The sequence below is a fragment of the Anomaloglossus baeobatrachus genome, chromosome 1 (assembly GCF_048569485.1).
Source record: "Anomaloglossus baeobatrachus isolate aAnoBae1 chromosome 1, aAnoBae1.hap1, whole genome shotgun sequence".
In the NCBI taxonomy this organism is placed as follows: Eukaryota; Metazoa; Chordata; class Amphibia; order Anura; family Aromobatidae; genus Anomaloglossus; species Anomaloglossus baeobatrachus.
The window spans coordinates 787,359,103-787,378,338 of record NC_134353.1 but is presented as its reverse complement, the minus strand read 5'-3'; the positions used below and the strand labels follow the sequence as shown (position 1 = coordinate 787,378,338).

The 19,236-nt window shown below is 47.2% G+C and overlaps 1 protein-coding gene across 2 annotated transcripts in view; it reads left to right on the top strand.

Moving 5' to 3' along the window:
* DMXL1 (Dmx like 1) overlaps nucleotides 1–19,236 on the top strand; it is a 330,551-nt gene that overhangs the window by 298,674 nt on the left and 12,641 nt on the right. For both annotated transcript variants that reach the window (XM_075324980.1, XM_075324981.1), the window contains 2 exons: nucleotides 15,973–16,065; nucleotides 16,716–16,807. In XM_075324980.1, coding sequence (XP_075181095.1) covers nucleotides 15,973–16,065; nucleotides 16,716–16,807 — 185 coding nt within the window. The remainder of the gene's footprint in view (nucleotides 1–15,972; nucleotides 16,066–16,715; nucleotides 16,808–19,236) is intronic.

Genomic DNA, 19,236 nt, shown 5'->3' with positions numbered 1-19,236 from the left:
TAGTGAAAAATAGACGCATTTCCTATTTTTCTTTACAATTTTCTTTGATAGCAAAAAAGGGGATTAAAAAAACGTATTTTTCGGACTATAAGACGCACCGAACCATAAGACGCACCCTGGTTTTCGAGGAGAAAAATTGGAAAATAAAATTTTAAGCAAAAAATGTGGTCATGACACACTGTTATGGGGCGAGGAGCAACTGCCTACACTGTTATGGGGGTAATGTCCCCAAATTCTCTGCTAAGGTACCTCATCCTTGTAATGATCCTCCTGCCTTGTATATGTACCCCATCCTGGTATATGCCCTTATCCTGCTATATACCCCCATCCATCCTGCTATATGGCATGTATCCTGTATCACACACAAAAAAATAAACGTTTATACTCCCCTTTCCTCGCTCCATGCAGCATTGCTCCTCCCCCTGTCTGTGGCGGCAGCAGCGCCGCTGATCTGTGTGGAGCCGTCACCGGTCATTTCCCTGCAGCATCCCTTGTCATCCTGTCTGCCGGTCAGCTGACCTGCGTGACTAGCGGCACGCACAGCGATGACGTGATCGCTGTGCTCACCGCTCTCTACACAGATCAGCTGACCGGCAGACAGGATGACAAGTGAAGCTGCAGGGGAACGGTGAGTATACCGTACTTATTCACTGCCCCCCGCGCTGATGATGATGCGCGGGGAGCAGTGAATACAGCCACACATGATCACTCCAGGCTGTAGTTGCCAGGGGTGATCACGGCCGGCTGTTTAATATGCACGCACCCCCCGCCCATCATCCCGCCCACCTGTCAGCGCCGGCTTCAGCGCTGAGACATGGGCGGGAGGATGGGCGTGCATATGTAATGAGCGGGCCTACATGGTCACGGCAGGCGCTGCTGCAGCCTGCTCATGCCGCTGATGACCCGCTCCACCGCAGCACCCTCATTCCCGGCCGCAGCCCTATATTCAGACCATAAGACGCACCCCCCACTTTCCCCCAGCATTTGGGGGGAAAAAAAGTGCGCCCTATGGTCCGAAAAATATAGTACATTAAAATTAGCCCTGTGTATCGTAAAAAAAAGATGCAAGCATTATTTGAATATCCCAAAAAGAAATAAGTTTTGGAGCTGTTTTGTTTTTTGTTTATTTTAAAAACATATTTATTTTAATGTCATAGGGCACATATCAGCAAAAAGAGAACATATTGTTACATTCCATATTTCTCCGGATCTTACAATGCTACATCATTTTCTTTTTTAATTGTCACAACAATTTCATCTCCATAGAATTATCTTAACAATAATATCCTTTCTTTGTCGCTCCATTGGGAGACCCAGACAATTGGGTGTATAGCTTCTGCCTCCGGAGGCCACACAAAGTATTACACTTTAAAAGTGTAACCCCTCCCCTCTGCCTATACACCCTCCCGTGCATCACGGGCTCCTCAGTTTTATGCTTTGTGTGGAAGGAGGCACACATCCACTCATGCATTCTCAGATTAGTTATATCGGTTGGAAGAAAAGAGGACCCCCACGGGGCCCCCGGCATGTTCCCTTCTCACCCCACTATGTCGGCAGTGCTGTTAAGGTTGAGGTACCCATTGCGGGTACAAAGGCCGGAGCCTCATGCCGTTTTCCTTCACCATCCCTTAGTGGCTCTGGGAGAAGTGGGATCCTGACCGGTCATCCATTCACTGGGACCGGGCTCCCTCCGCAGCCCCTGTGGGAATCTGCCGGACAGGAGTCTATTCATCCTCAAGGACCGGGCCCTGCATCTATAAGGTGCTCTGTGTCCCCATGGGGACTGTGCATGGAGCGCCTTCTTCCCGGACGCTGCAGCAGCTGCTGATTTGTGAAGACCGGCGGACTTCCGCGCCGACCGCGCCTGCTTGTCGGCCGCGGTCTTAAATTTAGTCCCCGGCTTCATCGCGGCCTAGTAGCAAAAATCCCGCCCCCGGGCCTGCCTGTCAGGGGTAAGGGCGGGACGGCCGGCCTGCCTGACGTCGGATGTGAGGGCCGGAGCATCCTGTATGTTTCTTCCCCCCTCACTGATCACTGTGGGGACCCCAGATTCCCGCACTTTGTCTAGCACCGCCCACGGCTCCACTCCTCCCCTGAGAGCTCCGGCAGCCATGTTTTTGGCATTCTGCCGGTGGAGGATTATCAGAGAAGAGCTCTGCAGCTCTGGGAGACCTAAGGCAGGGAATCTGGAGGACACACACTCCGCTTTTTAGCGGTCGGTAAGCCACACCGGTCACCCGGTGCTGGTCCCCCCTAGGGTGCCGGAATAGATACGTATTTATATACATATTTCTGTTCGGTCGGGCTGTATACCCCTTCCCATATACCCTCAGTGATCACTCTCCTAGGAGACAACAGCATGTCGTCCACAAGGAGCAAAGGTGCTAAGGCACAGGGTTTTTTTGCGACCTGTACCTCTTGTGGGGCTATGTTACCTGCGGGTTCCACCTACCCTCACTGTGAGCAATGCTCTACCCCTGTTTCGCTTGCTCAGCCGGAGCCTCGGTCACTAGTGGGCCCCTCCGCTCAGGTAGACCCCCCTGCTCCCCCTGTCCAGGCGGCAGGGACAGAGTTTGCTGCGTTTGCTGAGAAACTCTCTGAGTCACTTTAGCAATCCATGGCTCAGTCTATGGACAAATGGTCTGCCAAGCTGCTAGAAGCTTTGCAGTCCAGACCGGTCCTTACACAGGCCCCGGTCCCCCTTGGATCGTCGCCCCCAGGCCCCTCTCGGTCCGCGCCGCAGCGCGCTCCCAGGTTGGGCCCTAGGTCCCACGCGGAGGACTCCTGCCCGGACCACAGTCCCAGACCGACTAAGCGGGCCCGCTGGGAATCTTCCCCGACTTCTTCACGCTGCTCGGGTTCCCAGCTTGAGGACTCTCTGGAGGACGAGGCGGACGTCGCAGCTCAGGGCTCTGAACCTGACGTTGCCCTCAATCTTGATACACCTGAAGGGGACGCCTTAGTAAATGATCTTATCTCGTCCATCAACCAGGTGTTAGATCTGTCTCCCCCGCCTCCACCTGTAGAGGAGTCGGCTTCTCAGCAGGAGAAACACCAGTTTCGGTTCCCCAAACGTACACTGAGTGCGTTTTTCGATCACTCTAACTTCAGAGATGCTGTCCAGAAGCCCAGAGCGGTTCCGGACAAGCGCTTTACTAAGCGCCTTACTGACACACGTTACCCCTTCCCCTCTGACGTAGTTAAGGGTTGGGCTCAGTGTCCCAAGGTGGATCCTCCAGTCTCTAGATTGGCGGCTAGATCTGTGGTATCGGTGGCAGATGGTTCATCGCTAAAAGATGCCACTGACAGGCAGATAGAGCTCCTGGTGAAATCCATCTATGAAGCCACGGGCGCGTCTTTTGCCCCGGCCTTTGCAGCCGTGTGGGCACTCCAAGCTATCTCAGCTTGTCTGGCTGAGATTAATGCAGTCACACGTAATTCTGCTCCGCAGGTTGCGTCTCTGACTTCTCAAGCGTCAGCTTTTTCTTCCTACGCCATGAACGCAGTCCTAGACTCTGCTAGCCGTACAGCGGTGGCATCCGCTAATTCTGTGGCAGTCCGCAGGGCCGTGTGGCTGTGCGAATGGAAGGCAGACTCGGCCTCCAAGAGGTTCTTAACCGGTTTGCCGTTTTCTGGCGACCGATTGTTTGGCAAACGATTGGATGAGATAATTAAGGAATCCAAGGGAAAGGACTCCTCCTTACCCCAGTCCAAACCTAAGAGACCTCAGCAACGGAAAATTCAATCGAGGTTTCGGTCCTTTCGTCCATCCGCCAAGTCCCAATCCGCTTCGTCCAGCAGGCCGGAGAAAGGCCAGAGGAACTCCTATGCGTGGCGGTCTAAGTCACGCCCCCAAAAGGCCGCCGGAGGCGCTGCCTCCAAGGCGGCCTCCTCATGACTCTCGGCATCCCCGAACCGCATCCTCGGTCGGTGGCAGGCTCTCCCGCTTTTGCGACGCCTGGTGGCCACATGTTCAAGACCGATGGGTGAGAGACATTCTGTCTCACGGTTACAGGATAGAGTTCAGCTCTCGTCCTCAGACTCGTTTCTTCAGAACCTCTCCGCCCCCCGCTCGGGCCGACGCAATTTTTCAGGCAGTGGACGCTCTGAAGACAGAAGGAGTTGTGATCCCTGTTCCCCCTCAGGAACATGGTCGCGGCTTTTACTCCAACTTGTTTGTGGTGCCAAAGAAGGACGGATCATTCCGTCCCGTTCTGGACCTCAAACTGCTCAACAGACATGTGAGCACCAGACGGTTTCGGATGGAATCTCTCCGCTCGGTCATCGCCTCGATGTCACAAGGAGACTTCCTAGCATCGATCGACATCAAAGATGCTTATCTCCATGTGCCGATCGCACCCGAACATCAACGCTTCTTGCGTTTCGCCATCGGGGACGAACCCCTTCAGTTCGTGGCATTGCCTTTCGGCCTGGCGACAGCCCCACGGGTGTTCACCAAAGTCATGGCATCCGTTGTGGCGGTCCTACACTCTCAGGGCCACTCGGTGATTCCCTACTTAGACGATCTCCTAGTCAGGGCACCTTCTCGGGTGGCGTGTCAACACAGCCTTACAGTCGCTCTGGCGACTCTCCAGCAGTTCGGGTGGATAATCAACTTCCAAAAATCCAAGTTGACACCGACTCAATCACTGACTTACCTCGGGATGGAGTTTCATACACAGTCAGCGGTAGTCAAGCTACCGCTGGACAAACAGCTTTCTCTGCAGGCAGGGGTGCAATCTCTTCTTCGGGGTCAGTCATACCCCTTGAGGCGCCTCATGCACTGCCTGGGGAAGATGGTGGCAGCGATGGAGGCAGTGCCGTTCGCGCAATTCCATCTGCGGCCACTCCAATGGGACATTCTCCGCAAATGGGACAGGAGGTCGACTTCCCTCGACAGGAACGTCTCTCTGTCCCTTGCAACCAAGACGTCTCTTCAGTGGTAGCTCCTTCCCAATTCTCTATCGCAAGGAAAATCCTTCCTACCCCCAGCCTGGGCTGTGGTCACCACGGACGCGAGCCTGTAAGGGTGGGGAGCGGTTTTCCTCCACCACAGGGCTCAGGGAACCTGGACTCCGGTAGAGTCCTCCCTTCAGATCAATGTTCTGGAGATAAGGGCAGTGTATCTAGCCTTATTGGCTTTCCATCGGTGGCTGGAGGGCAGACAGATCCGTATACAGTCGGACAACGCCACTGCCGTCGCATACATCAACCATCAGGGCGGCACGCGCAGTCGTCAGGCCTTCCAGGAAGTCAGGCGGATTCTGCAGTGGGTGGAAGCCACAGCCTCCACGATCTCCGCAGTTTACATCCCGGGCGTAGAAAACTGGGAAGCAGATTTTCTCGCGGGGGAATGGTCTCTTCACCCAGATGTGTTTCGAGAGATCTGTCGCCTCTGGGGAACGTCTGACGTCGATCTCATGGCGTCACGACACAACAACAAGGTCCCGGCCTTCATGGCACGGTCTCAGGATCACAGAGCTCTGGCGGCGGACGCATTAGTTCAGGATTGGTTGCAGTTTCGACTGACTTATGTATTTCCCCCTCTGGCGATGCTGCCCAGAGTGTTACACAAGATCAGGTCCGACTGTCGTCGCGCCATTCTCGTCGCTCCAGATTGGCCGAGGCGATCGTGGTACCCGGATCTGTGGCATCTCACGGTGGGTCAACCGTGGGCGCTTCCAGACCGCCCAGACTTGCTGTCACAAGGGCCGTTTTTCCATCTGAATTCTGTGGCCCTCAACCTGACTGTGTGGCCATTGAGTCCTGGCTCCTAGCGTCTTCAGGATTATCTCAGGATGTCATTGCCACTATGAGACAGGCCAGGAAACCAACGTCTGCCAAGATCTATTACAGATCTTGGCGGATCTTCTTATCCTGGTGCTCTGAAAATGGTTTTTCTCCCTGGCCGTTTGCCTTACCCACTTTTCTTTCATTCCTTCAATCCGGAATGGACAAGGGTTTGTCACTCGGCTCTCTCAAGGGACAAGTATCGGCGCTCTCCGTATTTTTTCAAAAGCGCCTGGCCAGGCTTCCGCAGGTCCGCACGTTCCTGCAGGGAGTTTGCCACATAGTCCCACCTTACAAGCGTCCGCTGGAACCCTGGGACCTTAACAGGGTGCTAACGGCTCTTCAGAAACCACCTTTCGAGCCGCTGCGGGATGTCTCTTTATCACGTCTTTCGCAGAAGGTGGCATTTCTAGTGGCAGTTACATCACTCCGAAGAGTGTCGGAGCTTGCAGCGCTGTCATGCAAAGCCCCCTTCCTGGTTTTTCACCAGGATAAGGTGGTTCTGCGTCCTGTCCCGGAATTTCTCCCTAAGGTGGTATCCCCTTATCATCTCAATCAGGATATCTCCTTACCTTCATTTTGCCCTAATCCAATTCACCAATGCGAAAAGGATTTGCACTCATTAGATCTAGTGAGGGCACTCCAGTTCTACGTGTCTCGCACGGCGCCCCTGCGCCGTTCAGATGCGCTCTTTGTCCCTGTCGCTGGCCAGCGTAGGGGTTCGCAGGCTTCCAAGTCAACCTTGGCTCGGTGGATCAAGGAACCGACTCTTGAAGCCTACCGTTCTTCTGGGCTTCCGCTTCCTTCAGGGCTGAAAGCCCATTCTACCAGAGCCGTGGGTGCGTCCTGGGCATTGCGGCACCGGGCTACGGCTCAGCAGGTGTGTCAGGCAGCTACCTGGTCTATGTAGAAAATATACTCCGGCACACTATAGAAAAAAGTAAGGAGAAGTCCAATATGATGCTCAATAGTGTCTTTATTTTAAATTTGAATATTGTCCGACGTTTCAACCCGTCAAGGGTTTTCTTCGGGGACTAATATATAATAACAAAAGAGAAAGAAAATACATTGTCACAATAATACATCATTGTTACAAAACAACACATATCACACACAGGTGAAAATCACGTTCACATTGTTACAGAATTTGCAAACGCTGAGCTTTTCATAAAGAATGTACATGAAAAATACCCGTGAATTAAATATGGTGAATACAAGGGGATATTTACTTTTCTGTGGAAATCAATGTATGATGTGGTTATAGAACCAAGGAGACCAGAAATCAGGACATACCTATGATAGATAAGATTACATTTCCTTAAACGAGCACCGAAAATTGCGTAGGGTAATTTGACACAATGGTGTCCACGGACGGTACTAGAGGGTGAGACATGAATATGTTAATACCGTAAATAAATATGAGACAAACATAAGAGAAAAAGAGCTGTGTTTTTAGGGGTTCAGGTGAGTATACCTCAATGGATCAAGGACATCCAATCAAGTGAGTATGAAGAAACGTAAACGACCTCCACTGTTATATAGAAAGGGTTCAATATGTGAATTCCTAGAGGGTCATGTGCCTCATGTTTCTAAATGAGAAAGATCATTTATTTAAAAGAAATGCACGCATATGGAATCCAAAAAGTAATTGGTCTATCTGGAAAAGAGTACCTCATGGGCGGGGCCGAGTACGAGCCGGAATACCCAGGTCACGTTTTGGTCAAAATGACCAGTACGAATGAGAAAGTGGTGCTATGATATACAAAAGGATAAAATCCAAATTAAGACCAAAGACACATAAGGGAATAAAACCACTAAGGGTAAGGCAAAATTATGCTAACTATGAGTGTAGGAATAAGTCCTAATGGGTGCTCCAGCCGTTTCAAGAATCCAAACGCGCCTATGGTTATTAACAACAACAGGTGGACCACATGAAAGTAAGGTTGTATCAGCCCCTGGATCTAAAGAGGTGAATCTATATCCTGTTCTGAGAAAACGTATATGAATATATGACACAATGGTATAAACTGTAATGATGTCATTTTGTAATATGCGTTAGACCAATCATAAAGGCTATGTCATACCTTCTGAGAATGATGTTGCAAAAAATATGAATAAGGCTGCCTCTGTGTGGTCGCAGAACGGCAATACAGATATATGTATACCATGAATGTGAAGGTGACTACAATAGGGCAAGAAACAGAGACAGATATATGAGGTCACTAATCACCAACCAACAGGAGATATACGTAGCAGTAAAACAACGTACCTGACCTAATGGTGACTGGACATAGGGTCTAATTATGAGCAGGCCAAAGGCTCTATAAGGAGTAGGAGAGATGATAAATGTGGAACAAATGTCAAGTAAAGAAGGTAAAGTCACGAAAAAGAGGGCAGATATTAGCAAACAAAATGTAGAGGATATGCATCATACCTGTGTAGCAAACCACCACGTGCGAGGTGCCGGACGCCATATATGGGCAGTATGGGCTTTTTATATTGTACCCGGAAGTCATAACTTCCGTTGCATGTGGTATCGTGTACGTCACACGTCACGTGTGCGCACGTCGACGTGATGGCGTCGCGTGACGCGCATGCGCGGTAAGGCCGATCGCCGCCTCGGCAGCGTCGGCGCCGCGCATGCGCGGCAGACGAAGCCCACACGCCGGCGAGTGAGGTAGAGGGAGACAGTGTGTATACACGGCGACGTGATGACATCGCGCGCCGCGCATGCGCGGTATGGCCGATCGCCGCCTTGGCAGCGTCAGCACCGCGCATGCGTGGCAGACAAGGCCCACACGCCGGCGAGTAAGGAGGGGGGGGTTAGTGTGTGCTATGGCCCGCGCAAGCGCGGAGGGACATTCCTCCCTGTCACACCCGCGGATGCGCGGAAGCCAAGCACATAATCACGGAAGGTGTTTTACGCGCGTGCGCGTAGGGACACATGGCCAGGGCGCGCACCTCGGGACAGGGCGCCACTAGGACGCCGTGCGCCGAGGGCGCGCGAAGGGCAGGTGACCCCGCGCACGCGCCTTTGTGATCTATACAAACCGTAGTACAAGTGCTGATGATAATACACGGGTGGCGCATGTGATAATCAGGTGTTGTGGGTGACCTACGAAAAAAAGAGGAAAATGTTAGAGATGCAATATGTTAGCAAATGCTACACTCCTGTGGGAAGAAATGAGATACGACTGTACAAAGCTATTCATCAATACAACCGGTTGCACTAACACAACGGGACCATCTAAATGATCACATCAAATTCGCGATTTAACCCATGTGGTTCCAAGGTTCTGAGAGTATGGATCCAGTAGGCCTCGCGCTGTTTCAACATCCTGATTCTATTGCCGCCCCTTCTGATGGGGGGTACGTGTTCCAAGATTTGGAACTTCAGTTGTGCTACCGTATGTTTAAAAGTGACGAAATGGTGTGGGATGGGTAATAATGTTTGTTGGCAACGGATAGTAGATTTGTGCTTATTGATGCGGTCCCGGACATACTGGGTGGTTTCCCCAACATATCCGAGACCGCACGGACATTTAATGAGATATACCACAAATGAGGAGTCACAAGTTAGGTAATCCCGTATATGAAATACCCTACCAGTATGTGGATGGGTGAATGTGTCTCCCCGGGTTAAATTATTGCACTGTAAGCAATGTAGACAAGGAAAGTTGCCTACTTTAGGAGTCCCTAAGAAGGTCTGTCGTGGTGTGCTAGTGGTAGACCCTATGTCGGCCCGTACTAACCTATCTTTAAGATTTTTTGATCGTTTATAGCAAAACAATGGGGGTTGGGAAAATTCAGGAACGGTAGGATAAGCAGTGTGGAGTAACGGCCAATGTTGCGCAACGATACCTTTGATGAGTGGTGAGAACGGATGATATGTGTTGACACATGCTACACGGGGCTCATTGGACCGAGTGATATCAGTTTGTAATGTGCAATTGTCAGCTATATGGGCAGGATAGCCTCTGGCTGCGAACTTCGAACCCATCTCTTTCATTCTAAGTTCACGTGTCAAAGGATCAGAAACAATCCTCTCCACCCGTTTATACTGCGACATAGGAAGGGCTCTTTTGGTGTGAGCTGGGTGACAGCTTGTATAATGGAGAAGGCTGTTCCGATCAGTGGTTTTCACAAAGAGGTCCGTTTCAATATGGCCCTCTGAGGAAAGACACACCATAGTGTCCAGGAAGCTGATGGAGTGAACATCATGGTGTATAGTGAAACTGAGACCTGGTCTGCAGGTGTTGATTTGTTGGAAGAAAAGCTCCAGGGAGGAAGAGTCACCATGCCAGATCATGAAAATATCATCAATGAATCTCTTCCATACCACTGAATGCTTCTTCCACAAAGGGTTCTGATACACATAAAGGGCCTCAAAATGTGCCATATAAATGTTCGCATAAGGCGGTGCCATATTTGACCCCATCGCTGTGCCCTTGCATTGTAGAAAAAAAGAATCTTCAAAAATGAAGAAGTTATTTCCCAAAATTGTATGTATGAGGTCCATACATAAGGATTGCTGTGCCGTGGTAAAGACGCCTTGTGATTCAAGGAACCAGTCCACCGCCTGTATTCCATCTGCATGCGCTATGCTTGTGTATAAGCTATTCACATCAAGTGTAACCAATAGAGAATTAGAGGGAATGGTTTCAAGTGAACGTAGATGACTCAAAAAATCAGAAGTGTCTCTAAGGTAAGACGCTATGGTGGGAATCATAGGTGTCAAAATCCTATCCACAGTAATGGCTAGAGGGGACAACACTGAATCCGTGGATGCTACAATCGGACGGCCGGGTGGTGCCCGGAGGTTTTTATGAATCTTAGGCAAAGTGTAAAAGACTGGTGTGACAGGATCAGATTTGATCAGGAACTCAGCCAGTTTGTTGTCAATGCTTCCCTGTGATAGATGGTAATTAACCAAGTCTTTAATCTTAATCTGAATGTCCCTTGTTGGGTCCCTAGGGATAGGACAGTATGTGTGCCTATCCTGTAGCTGTTTATGAATTTCCGAAACGTAATACGATTTATCCAAAACTACTATCGCCCCACCCTTGTCCGCTGGCTTAATGACAATCTGGGTGTTGTCCCTAAGTGTTCGAATGGCCCTGTGTTCTTCTGGTGTGACATTGCTTTTAACTCTGTACTCGCCCCTCTCAATGGATTTCAGTGTCATCTCAATGTCCTTGGAGACTAGTGAGATGTAAGTCTCTACAGGGTGATAATTTCTCGGGGGACTAAATTTACTGGGATGTTTCAGATCAAGGCCACGTAATGTAAAGGTCCCAGGGGTGTTGTCCGAACAGGGTGTAGATAATGAAGTGTCAGAGTTAGAGAAATGGGCTTTAAGACGTAAAGTTCTATAAAACCGTCTGAGTTCCTGATCTAGTAAAAATGAATCAAATGGTGGTGTTGGACAAAATGTAAGGCCTTTTTGCAATACCTGCGTTTCAGATACAGAGAGGTTATATGCAGAAATATTGAACACTAGATTCCTCATACCTGAGAACGAGTTTGAACACGATGGGGTGTGTACGCCTTTCCTCTTCCCCCGCCTGGTCGCCCTCTTGTGGATGAACGTTGTTCTAAAAAATGGGGGGGTCGGGAGAAGAAAGAATCACTGTCCGCGCATCCGCGGGTGTGACAGGGAGGAATGTCCCTCCGCGCTTGCGCGGGCCATTGCACACACTAACCCCCCCCTCCTTACTCGCCGGCGTGTGGGCCTTGTCTGCCACGCATGCGCGGTGCTGACGCTGCCAAGGCGGCGATCGGCCATACCGCGCATGCGCGGCGCGCGATGTCATCACGTCGCCGTGTATACACACTGTCTCCCTCTACCTCACTCGCCGGCGTGTGGGCTTCGTCTGCCGCGCATGCGCGGCGCCGACGCTGCCGAGGCGGCGATCGGCCTTACCGCGCATGCGCGTCACGCGACGCCATCACGTCGACGTGCGCACACGTGACGTGTGACGTACACGATACCACATGCAACGGAAGTTATGACTTCCGGGTACAATATAAAAAGCCCATACTGCCCATATATGGCGTCCGGCACCTCGCACGTGGTGGTTTGCTACACAGGTATGATGCATATCCTCTACATTTTGTTTGCTAATATCTGCCCTCTTTTTCGTGACTTTACCTTCTTTACTTGACATTTGTTCCACATTTATCATCTCTCCTACTCCTTATAGAGCCTTTGGCCTGCTCATAATTAGACCCTATGTCCAGTCACCATTAGGTCAGGTACGTTGTTTTACTGCTACGTATATCTCCTGTTGGTTGGTGATTAGTGACCTCATATATCTGTCTCTGTTTCTTGCCCTATTGTAGTCACCTTCACATTCATGGTATACATATATCTGTATTGCCGTTCTGCGACCACACAGAGGCAGCCTTATTCATATTTTTTGCAACATCATTCTCAGAAGGTATGACATAGCCTTTATGATTGGTCTAACGCATATTACAAAATGACATCATTACAGTTTATACCATTGTGTCATATATTCATATACGTTTTCTCAGAACAGGATATAGATTCACCTCTTTAGATCCAGGGGCTGATACAACCTTACTTTCATGTGGTCCACCTGTTGTTGTTAATAACCATAGGCGCGTTTGGATTCTTGAAACGGCTGGAGCACCCATTAGGACTTATTCCTACACTCATAGTTAGCATAATTTTGCCTTACCCTTAGTGGTTTTATTCCCTTATGTGTCTTTGGTCTTAATTTGGATTTTATCCTTTTGTATATCATAGCACCACTTTCTCATTCGTACTGGTCATTTTGACCAAAACGTGACCTGGGTATTCCGGCTCGTACTCGGCCCCGCCCATGAGGTACTCTTTTCCAGATAGACCAATTACTTTTTGGATTCCATATGCGTGCATTTCTTTTAAATAAATGATCTTTCTCATTTAGAAACATGAGGCACATGACCCTCTAGGAATTCACATATTGAACCCTTTCTATATAACAGTGGAGGTCGTTTACGTTTCTTCATACTCACTTGATTGGATGTCCTTGATCCATTGAGGTATACTCACCTGAACCCCTAAAAACACAGCTCTTTTTCTCTTATGTTTGTCTCATATTTATTTACGGTATTAACATATTCATGTCTCACCCTCTAGTACCGTCCGTGGACACCATTGTGTCAAATTACCCTACGCAATTTTCGGTGCTCGTTTAAGGAAATGTAATCTTATCTATCATAGGTATGTCCTGATTTCTGGTCTCCTTGGTTCTATAACCACATCATACATTGATTTCCACAGAAAAGTAAATATCCCCTTGTATTCACCATATTTAATTCACGGGTATTTTTCATGTACATTCTTTATGAAAAGCTCAGCGTTTGCAAATTCTGTAACAATGTGAACGTGATTTTCACCTGTGTGTGATATGTGTTGTTTTGTAACAATGATGTATTATTGTGACAATGTATTTTCTTTCTCTTTTGTTATTATATATTAGTCCCCGAAGAAAACCCTTGACGGGTTGAAACGTCGGACAATATTCAAATTTAAAATAAAGACACTATTGAGCATCATATTGGACTTCTCCTTACTTTTTTCTATAGTGTGCCGGAGTATATTTTCTACATAGTCTGCTGTTTCTCCAGAGCACCTGCTATTAGATTGGTTGAGCCAGGTTCTAACCTAGATAAGCTACCTGGTCTAGTCTGCACACTTTCACGAAACACTATCAGGTGCATACCTATGCTTCGGCAGACGCCAGTCTAGGTAGGCGAGTCCTTCAGGCGGCGGTTGCCCACCTGTAAGAGGGGGCCGTTTCGGCTCTTTTTATCGAGGTATTCTTTTACCCACCCAGGGACTGCTTTTGGACGTCCCAATTGTCTGGGTCTCCCAATGGAGCGACAAAGAAGAAGGGAATTTTGTTTACTTACCGTAAATTCCTTTTCTTCTAGCTCCTATTGGGAGACCCAGCACCCGCCCCTGTGCCCTTCGGGCTGGTTGTTCTTTTGTGTACACATGTTGTTCATGTTGAATTGTTCTTTTGGTTCATGGTTTTCAGTTCTCCGAACATCCTTCGGATTGAATTTACCTTAGACCAATTTATAAGTTTTCCTCCTTCCTGCTTTTGCACCAAAACTGAGGAGCCCATGATGCACGGGAGGGTGTATAGGCAGAGGGGAGGGGTTACACTTTTTAAAGTGTAATACTTTGTGTGGCCTCCGGAGGCAGAAGCTATACACCCAATTGTCTGGGTCTCCCAATAGGAGCTAGAAGAAAAGGAATTTACGGTAAGTAAACAAAATTCCCTTCTTTAACTTAATAACTTAATAAACTATCATATTTGTTAATTTCAGTTGGTCCTTTGGATGCTCCCGATCTTCAGTGTCCCTAGTGTCCCTTCAATGTCTTCCAAACAATACCAAGACGTGTGTTCAAATGCTTTAATTAATTGGGTGATTTTCGTCTGTGTGAAGCTTTGCTCAATAAATGTTCTCCACTTTTTGAAAAATCTTTTAGTGGACTTCTCTTTGTTTCTCAGAGTCCATTTTTTCGTAAATCATTATCGCTTTTAGGGCATCGACTATTTTGTATTTCTCAGTCTGTCTTACCAGCCATTTACTAAGTAGACATTTCTTAACTGCAAGCAGAACTGAAAGCTCATAAATATGACAAAACATGAAAATATACTTGGACAGGAACTGAGGAAAATGTCCTGGTCCTGAACTGAATGAACACTCTTAAATCCAAACAAGTTAAATCATACGATAATACTTAAAGCAGAACTGTTGTTTTTAACTTTTATTTAAAAAAAAAAAAATCAATAGTACACATGAAAAGAATCAAGTTTCTAATATGTCATCAGACAAATTTGCATCTTTTTCTGTCAGTCATTATCAAAATTCTCAATTGTCATGTAAAATCGGTATTCATTGAAGACTTTCCCATTACTGAGATAGGAGATGAAGATATACTACTGATGAGATTCTATGATAACGGGAGGAGGCAGGAGCTAGGGGAGGAGGCAGGAGCTAGAGGCAGAGGCAGGAGCTAGAGGCAGAGGCAGGAGCTAGAGGCAGAGGCAGGAGCTAGGGGCAGAGGCAGGAGCTAGGGGCAGAGGCAGGAGCTAGGGGCAGAGGCAGGAGCTAGGGGCAGAGGCAGGAGCTAGGGGCAGAGGCAGGAGCTAGGGGCAGAGGCAGGAGCTAGGGGCAGAGGCAGGAGCTAGGGGCAGAGGCAGGAGCTAGGGGCAGAGGCAGGAGCTAGGGGCAGAGGCAGGAGCTAGGGGCAGAGGCAGGAGCTAGGGGCAGAGGCAGGAGCTAGGGGCAGAGGCAGGAGCTAGGGGCAGAGGCAGGAGCTAGGGGCAGAGGCAGGAGCTAGGGGCAGAGGCAGGAGCTAGGGGCAGAGGCAGGAGCTAGGGGCAGAGGCAGGAGCTAGGGGCAGAGGCAGGAGCTAGGGGCAGAGGCAGGAGCTAGGGGCAGAGGCAGGAGGCAGAGGCAGGAGCTAGGGGCAGAGGCAGGAGCTAGGGGCAGAGGCAGGAGCTAGGGGCAGAGGCAGGAGCTAGGGGCAGAGCTAGGGGCAGAGGCAGGAGCTAGGGGCAGAGGCAGGAGCAGAGCTCTGCCCCAACTCTCCCTCTTGTATCTATATACAATCTCATCAGTAACAGCGCTCATCTCCTATCTCAGTAATCTGAATGTCTTCTCTGAATACGGAATTTACCTCAGAATTGAGAATTTTCATAAAAGAAGAAAATTTCCCTAATAAGATATATTTCAAAGTTGCTTATTTTCATGTGTTCTATTGACTTCAGAAATAAAAATTAAAATGGTTATACTTTAAATCAACAGATAGGCAATTATATATTGCAAAACTAATGCCCCCATTGCCTAGTAATACATACAAAGCCTGACATTGCCGTATATAGAAATCTCATTACTTCTTAGCACACGGACATGTTAAGCATTTAGTATGACTTCTGAGCATATCAGAATGTTACCCAGAACTAAGTATTATCCGCTTTAATGCCATGTACAAACTGTGCAGTGCCCTAGAGTGATATGACACGTTTAGCGCTGCTGAATTTGTATTTGTCAATCTACATGTCAATACTAAATGCTGAAAGTATTTGAGGTATTTGCGAGGCACTTTTGTATATACATGTATAATATTATTACATTATTGTTATTTATTTACAGTTTGGAATTGTTGACGCTGATGGATTTATCAGTCTGTATCAGACCAACTGGAAATATAGTGCAGCTAGTGGAAGTCCTGCCAAGCCATACTTGGTAACTTGTTTGTTTTTTTTTTTTCTAGCCTCATTGCTCACATTGTGTGCATATATAATGGAGCACTATATATAGATTGTAATCACAAATATCATTCTTCAGCCACCAGTTTAGGGCCCCGTATACAAGCTTGCACTGGCCCACAGGCGAACAGATGAATCTCCATGTACAGGCTTGGACTGGCCCACAGTAATATATGAGCAGTAGTTGGCACAATACACTTGACTTGCACTTATCATTCATTTGCCAAACTACTCAGTTTATTATTATATGCGGTAGAGGTAAATCTGTGAATGAGGGTTATGTGATATTTGTTGTACCCCAGAATCCTTGTTACTTATGGGCCCAGTCCAAAACTGCCCATGCACATTAGACAGCTGTTGGTTGAATAATCATTCAGCCGACCGCTCTATTCCCTAACTGCTCAATACAGGAACTCTGGAAGCCCAAATATGTGATAGACTTCTGACTGATGCTGCTAATTTTGGTGGGTCTGGCTAACTTTAATCTGTGTATGGGGGCCTTTAAGAATAAACCAAAGAGCTAGGGAAAATCCCCCTGTAAGTGTGAGATGGCCATACAAACTCCATGCTGCTAGATAAATGTAAAACAGTAACCACGGGCTTTTTCTTCTCTTTTTCTTTGTGTAGACATGGCAGTGTCATAACAAAACCGCTAATGATTTTGTTTTCATAAGTTCATCTTCTCTGATAGCAACAGCCGGGCAGTCAAGTGATAACAGGTAATTAGTAAGCTATTTTCATATATGTATGTGTTTGGTAGTTTGTGAGCCATTAAGAATTGACTGTTTTCTTTTAAAAATTCATTGTCCTCTTTCTCTGTATCCACAAAGTCTTTCATTCAGTTGAAGGGAAGCCTTCAATGCAGAGATGTCTGCCTCATAGAAATGGTTGTTGCTTCCCTCTTGTTAATCTTCTTCTGGGCACAGCTCCGAACAAGATTTTATGATAGCGGACAAATGAGTAAAGTCTGCATTTACTGTAATGGAGTTTGGGTGTAGCATAACCATAGCCCCGATAATACTCGCTGCTGTCTGCCTCACTAGGTGGAGTTGAAGTTTGATATTAGTTCTGTGACGATTACTGGACAGAAAATTTTCATTATTAATTCCTTCAGCAATCAAAGTCCCCAAACCAAAGTCCTAATAACTTATTTCATGTATGTTTTCTTAATTTACTTTTATATGTAACTACATTGCGGATGCAGAGTGGGTTTGCACGCATAAATAAATCTGCATATTACATCTGCAGTATTGTAATCTCATTTACGTTCTTCAGACAAAATCTGCACCATGAACGTTTCAATTTATGCTGTGGCTTTTGCCACAAATTTTACCCTTTGCAATCAAAAAGATAATGTGTGGAAATAAGTATAATCTCTGCACCCGAAATTCAAAAAATAATTCTGCAGTTTTTTGATACTCTTATGTACACTGGAGATCAAAATTAGAGAACAATGTATGATCATTTGCTTTTTTTCAGAAATAATGTAATCTACATTGATGAACTTTTGAAGGTTTTTTTTTGTAAGGGGTACACCATGCCACTAGAGCAGTGTTTTACAAAACATCCAAAGTTTATCAACATAAACCCTTTATTTTGCCAAAAATGTGATGATCATAATTTGAGAACAGGAATGACTGTAGCACAGAGAAAGATTAAGTAAATTGTGTGAAGGTAACAACAGTTATCACTAATCAGTAGGACGTGTACAGGCCTTCGCTTTGAATAACATCAGCACATCTACGGCCACAGGACATCACTAGTCTCTCACACTGCTCTGGTGTGATTTTGGTCCACTCTTCTTCCAGTCTCTTCCACAGTTCTTTGGCTGTTGTGTATTTCTTGGCCATTACTTTGTGACCAAGGATTTCCCAGAGGTTTTCTATTGAGTTTAGATCAGGACTCTGGGCTGTCCATTTCATTGTTTCCATGTTTTCTGTTTCAAGGAACTGCTTTACCCTTTTTGCTGTGTGACAGGCGGCATTGTCCTACGTGAAAATTGCTGGCTGATTGAGTGATAAACGCAAGTAAGGAACGTGTTGTTGAAGAAGGTTCTGATACACACTTGCATTCACTCTGCCATGTAGCTGTATGAGAGGTCTAACCCCTGCCAGAGGGTTTCAGTCACTTTGGAACAGCATACCATTTTTGCAAAGTCAGTGCAAACTGGAATGTTAGGCTGCAAGTTAAATAGGGTTTCTCAGATAATTAAGGAAATTAGCTCCAGGTGCCAGATTACCACCAATAACTTGCAGGTATCAGAAAGTGATCAGTGTTCTTTTTTTAATTTTTCTCATTTACATTTTTATTATGTGCTTTAGAACAAATTCAATTTATGTAATAAGCTTAAAATACTGAGAGTTTCCTCATAATCACATAGGACTACACAATGAGCTTAACATTTAGGAAATTGTGTGTTGTTCTCTAATTTTGATCTCGTGTAGTTGTGTCTGTGGTTGACACGACTGAATGCCTTGATGGAAGCGTTTGTTAAAGCGACTCTGCGCACAGAATGACTGTTTAAACTAAGTACAAGTGTGCACCAAACATTTAATTACACCTTCCTATCTGCTTGTTTGCCATCTACATCTGCCCTTTTGTAACTCTATGAAGTCAGAGCTGTCAATCACAAAAGGGAATGAGGGAAATGAGGAGGGTAGGACAGTGAATTTAAGTTGTTTGGCCAGCCATGATGCATCCAGCACCTGGCTTTATTAAAACAGAATGACTGTTACAACCGAGTCTGTCATAGTCTTTCAACAGATTGAGTAAGGTGTGTGACATTAGGGGAAGGCTTACTAATGTATACGGTCAACTACTGACCGTAAACCAGAAGGACAGATGTCACCTTCTGATTGCATAAGTGTTTGTACCTTTTTAGTGCCTTTCTTTTTTCTATCTACGTTTACCCTGCTTGTATGGCAGAAAAGCAGTGCGGTCTATTGGTCTCAGTGGCGCTCTTCTAATATTACTGTTTCTTTGTCGCTCCATTGGGAGACCCAGACAATTGGGTGTATAGCTTCTGCCTCCGGAGGCCACACAAAGTATTACACTTTAAAAAGTGTAACCCCTCCCCTCTGCCTATACACCCTCCCGTGCATCACGGGCTCCTTAGTTTTATGCTTTGTGTGGAAGGAGGCACACATCC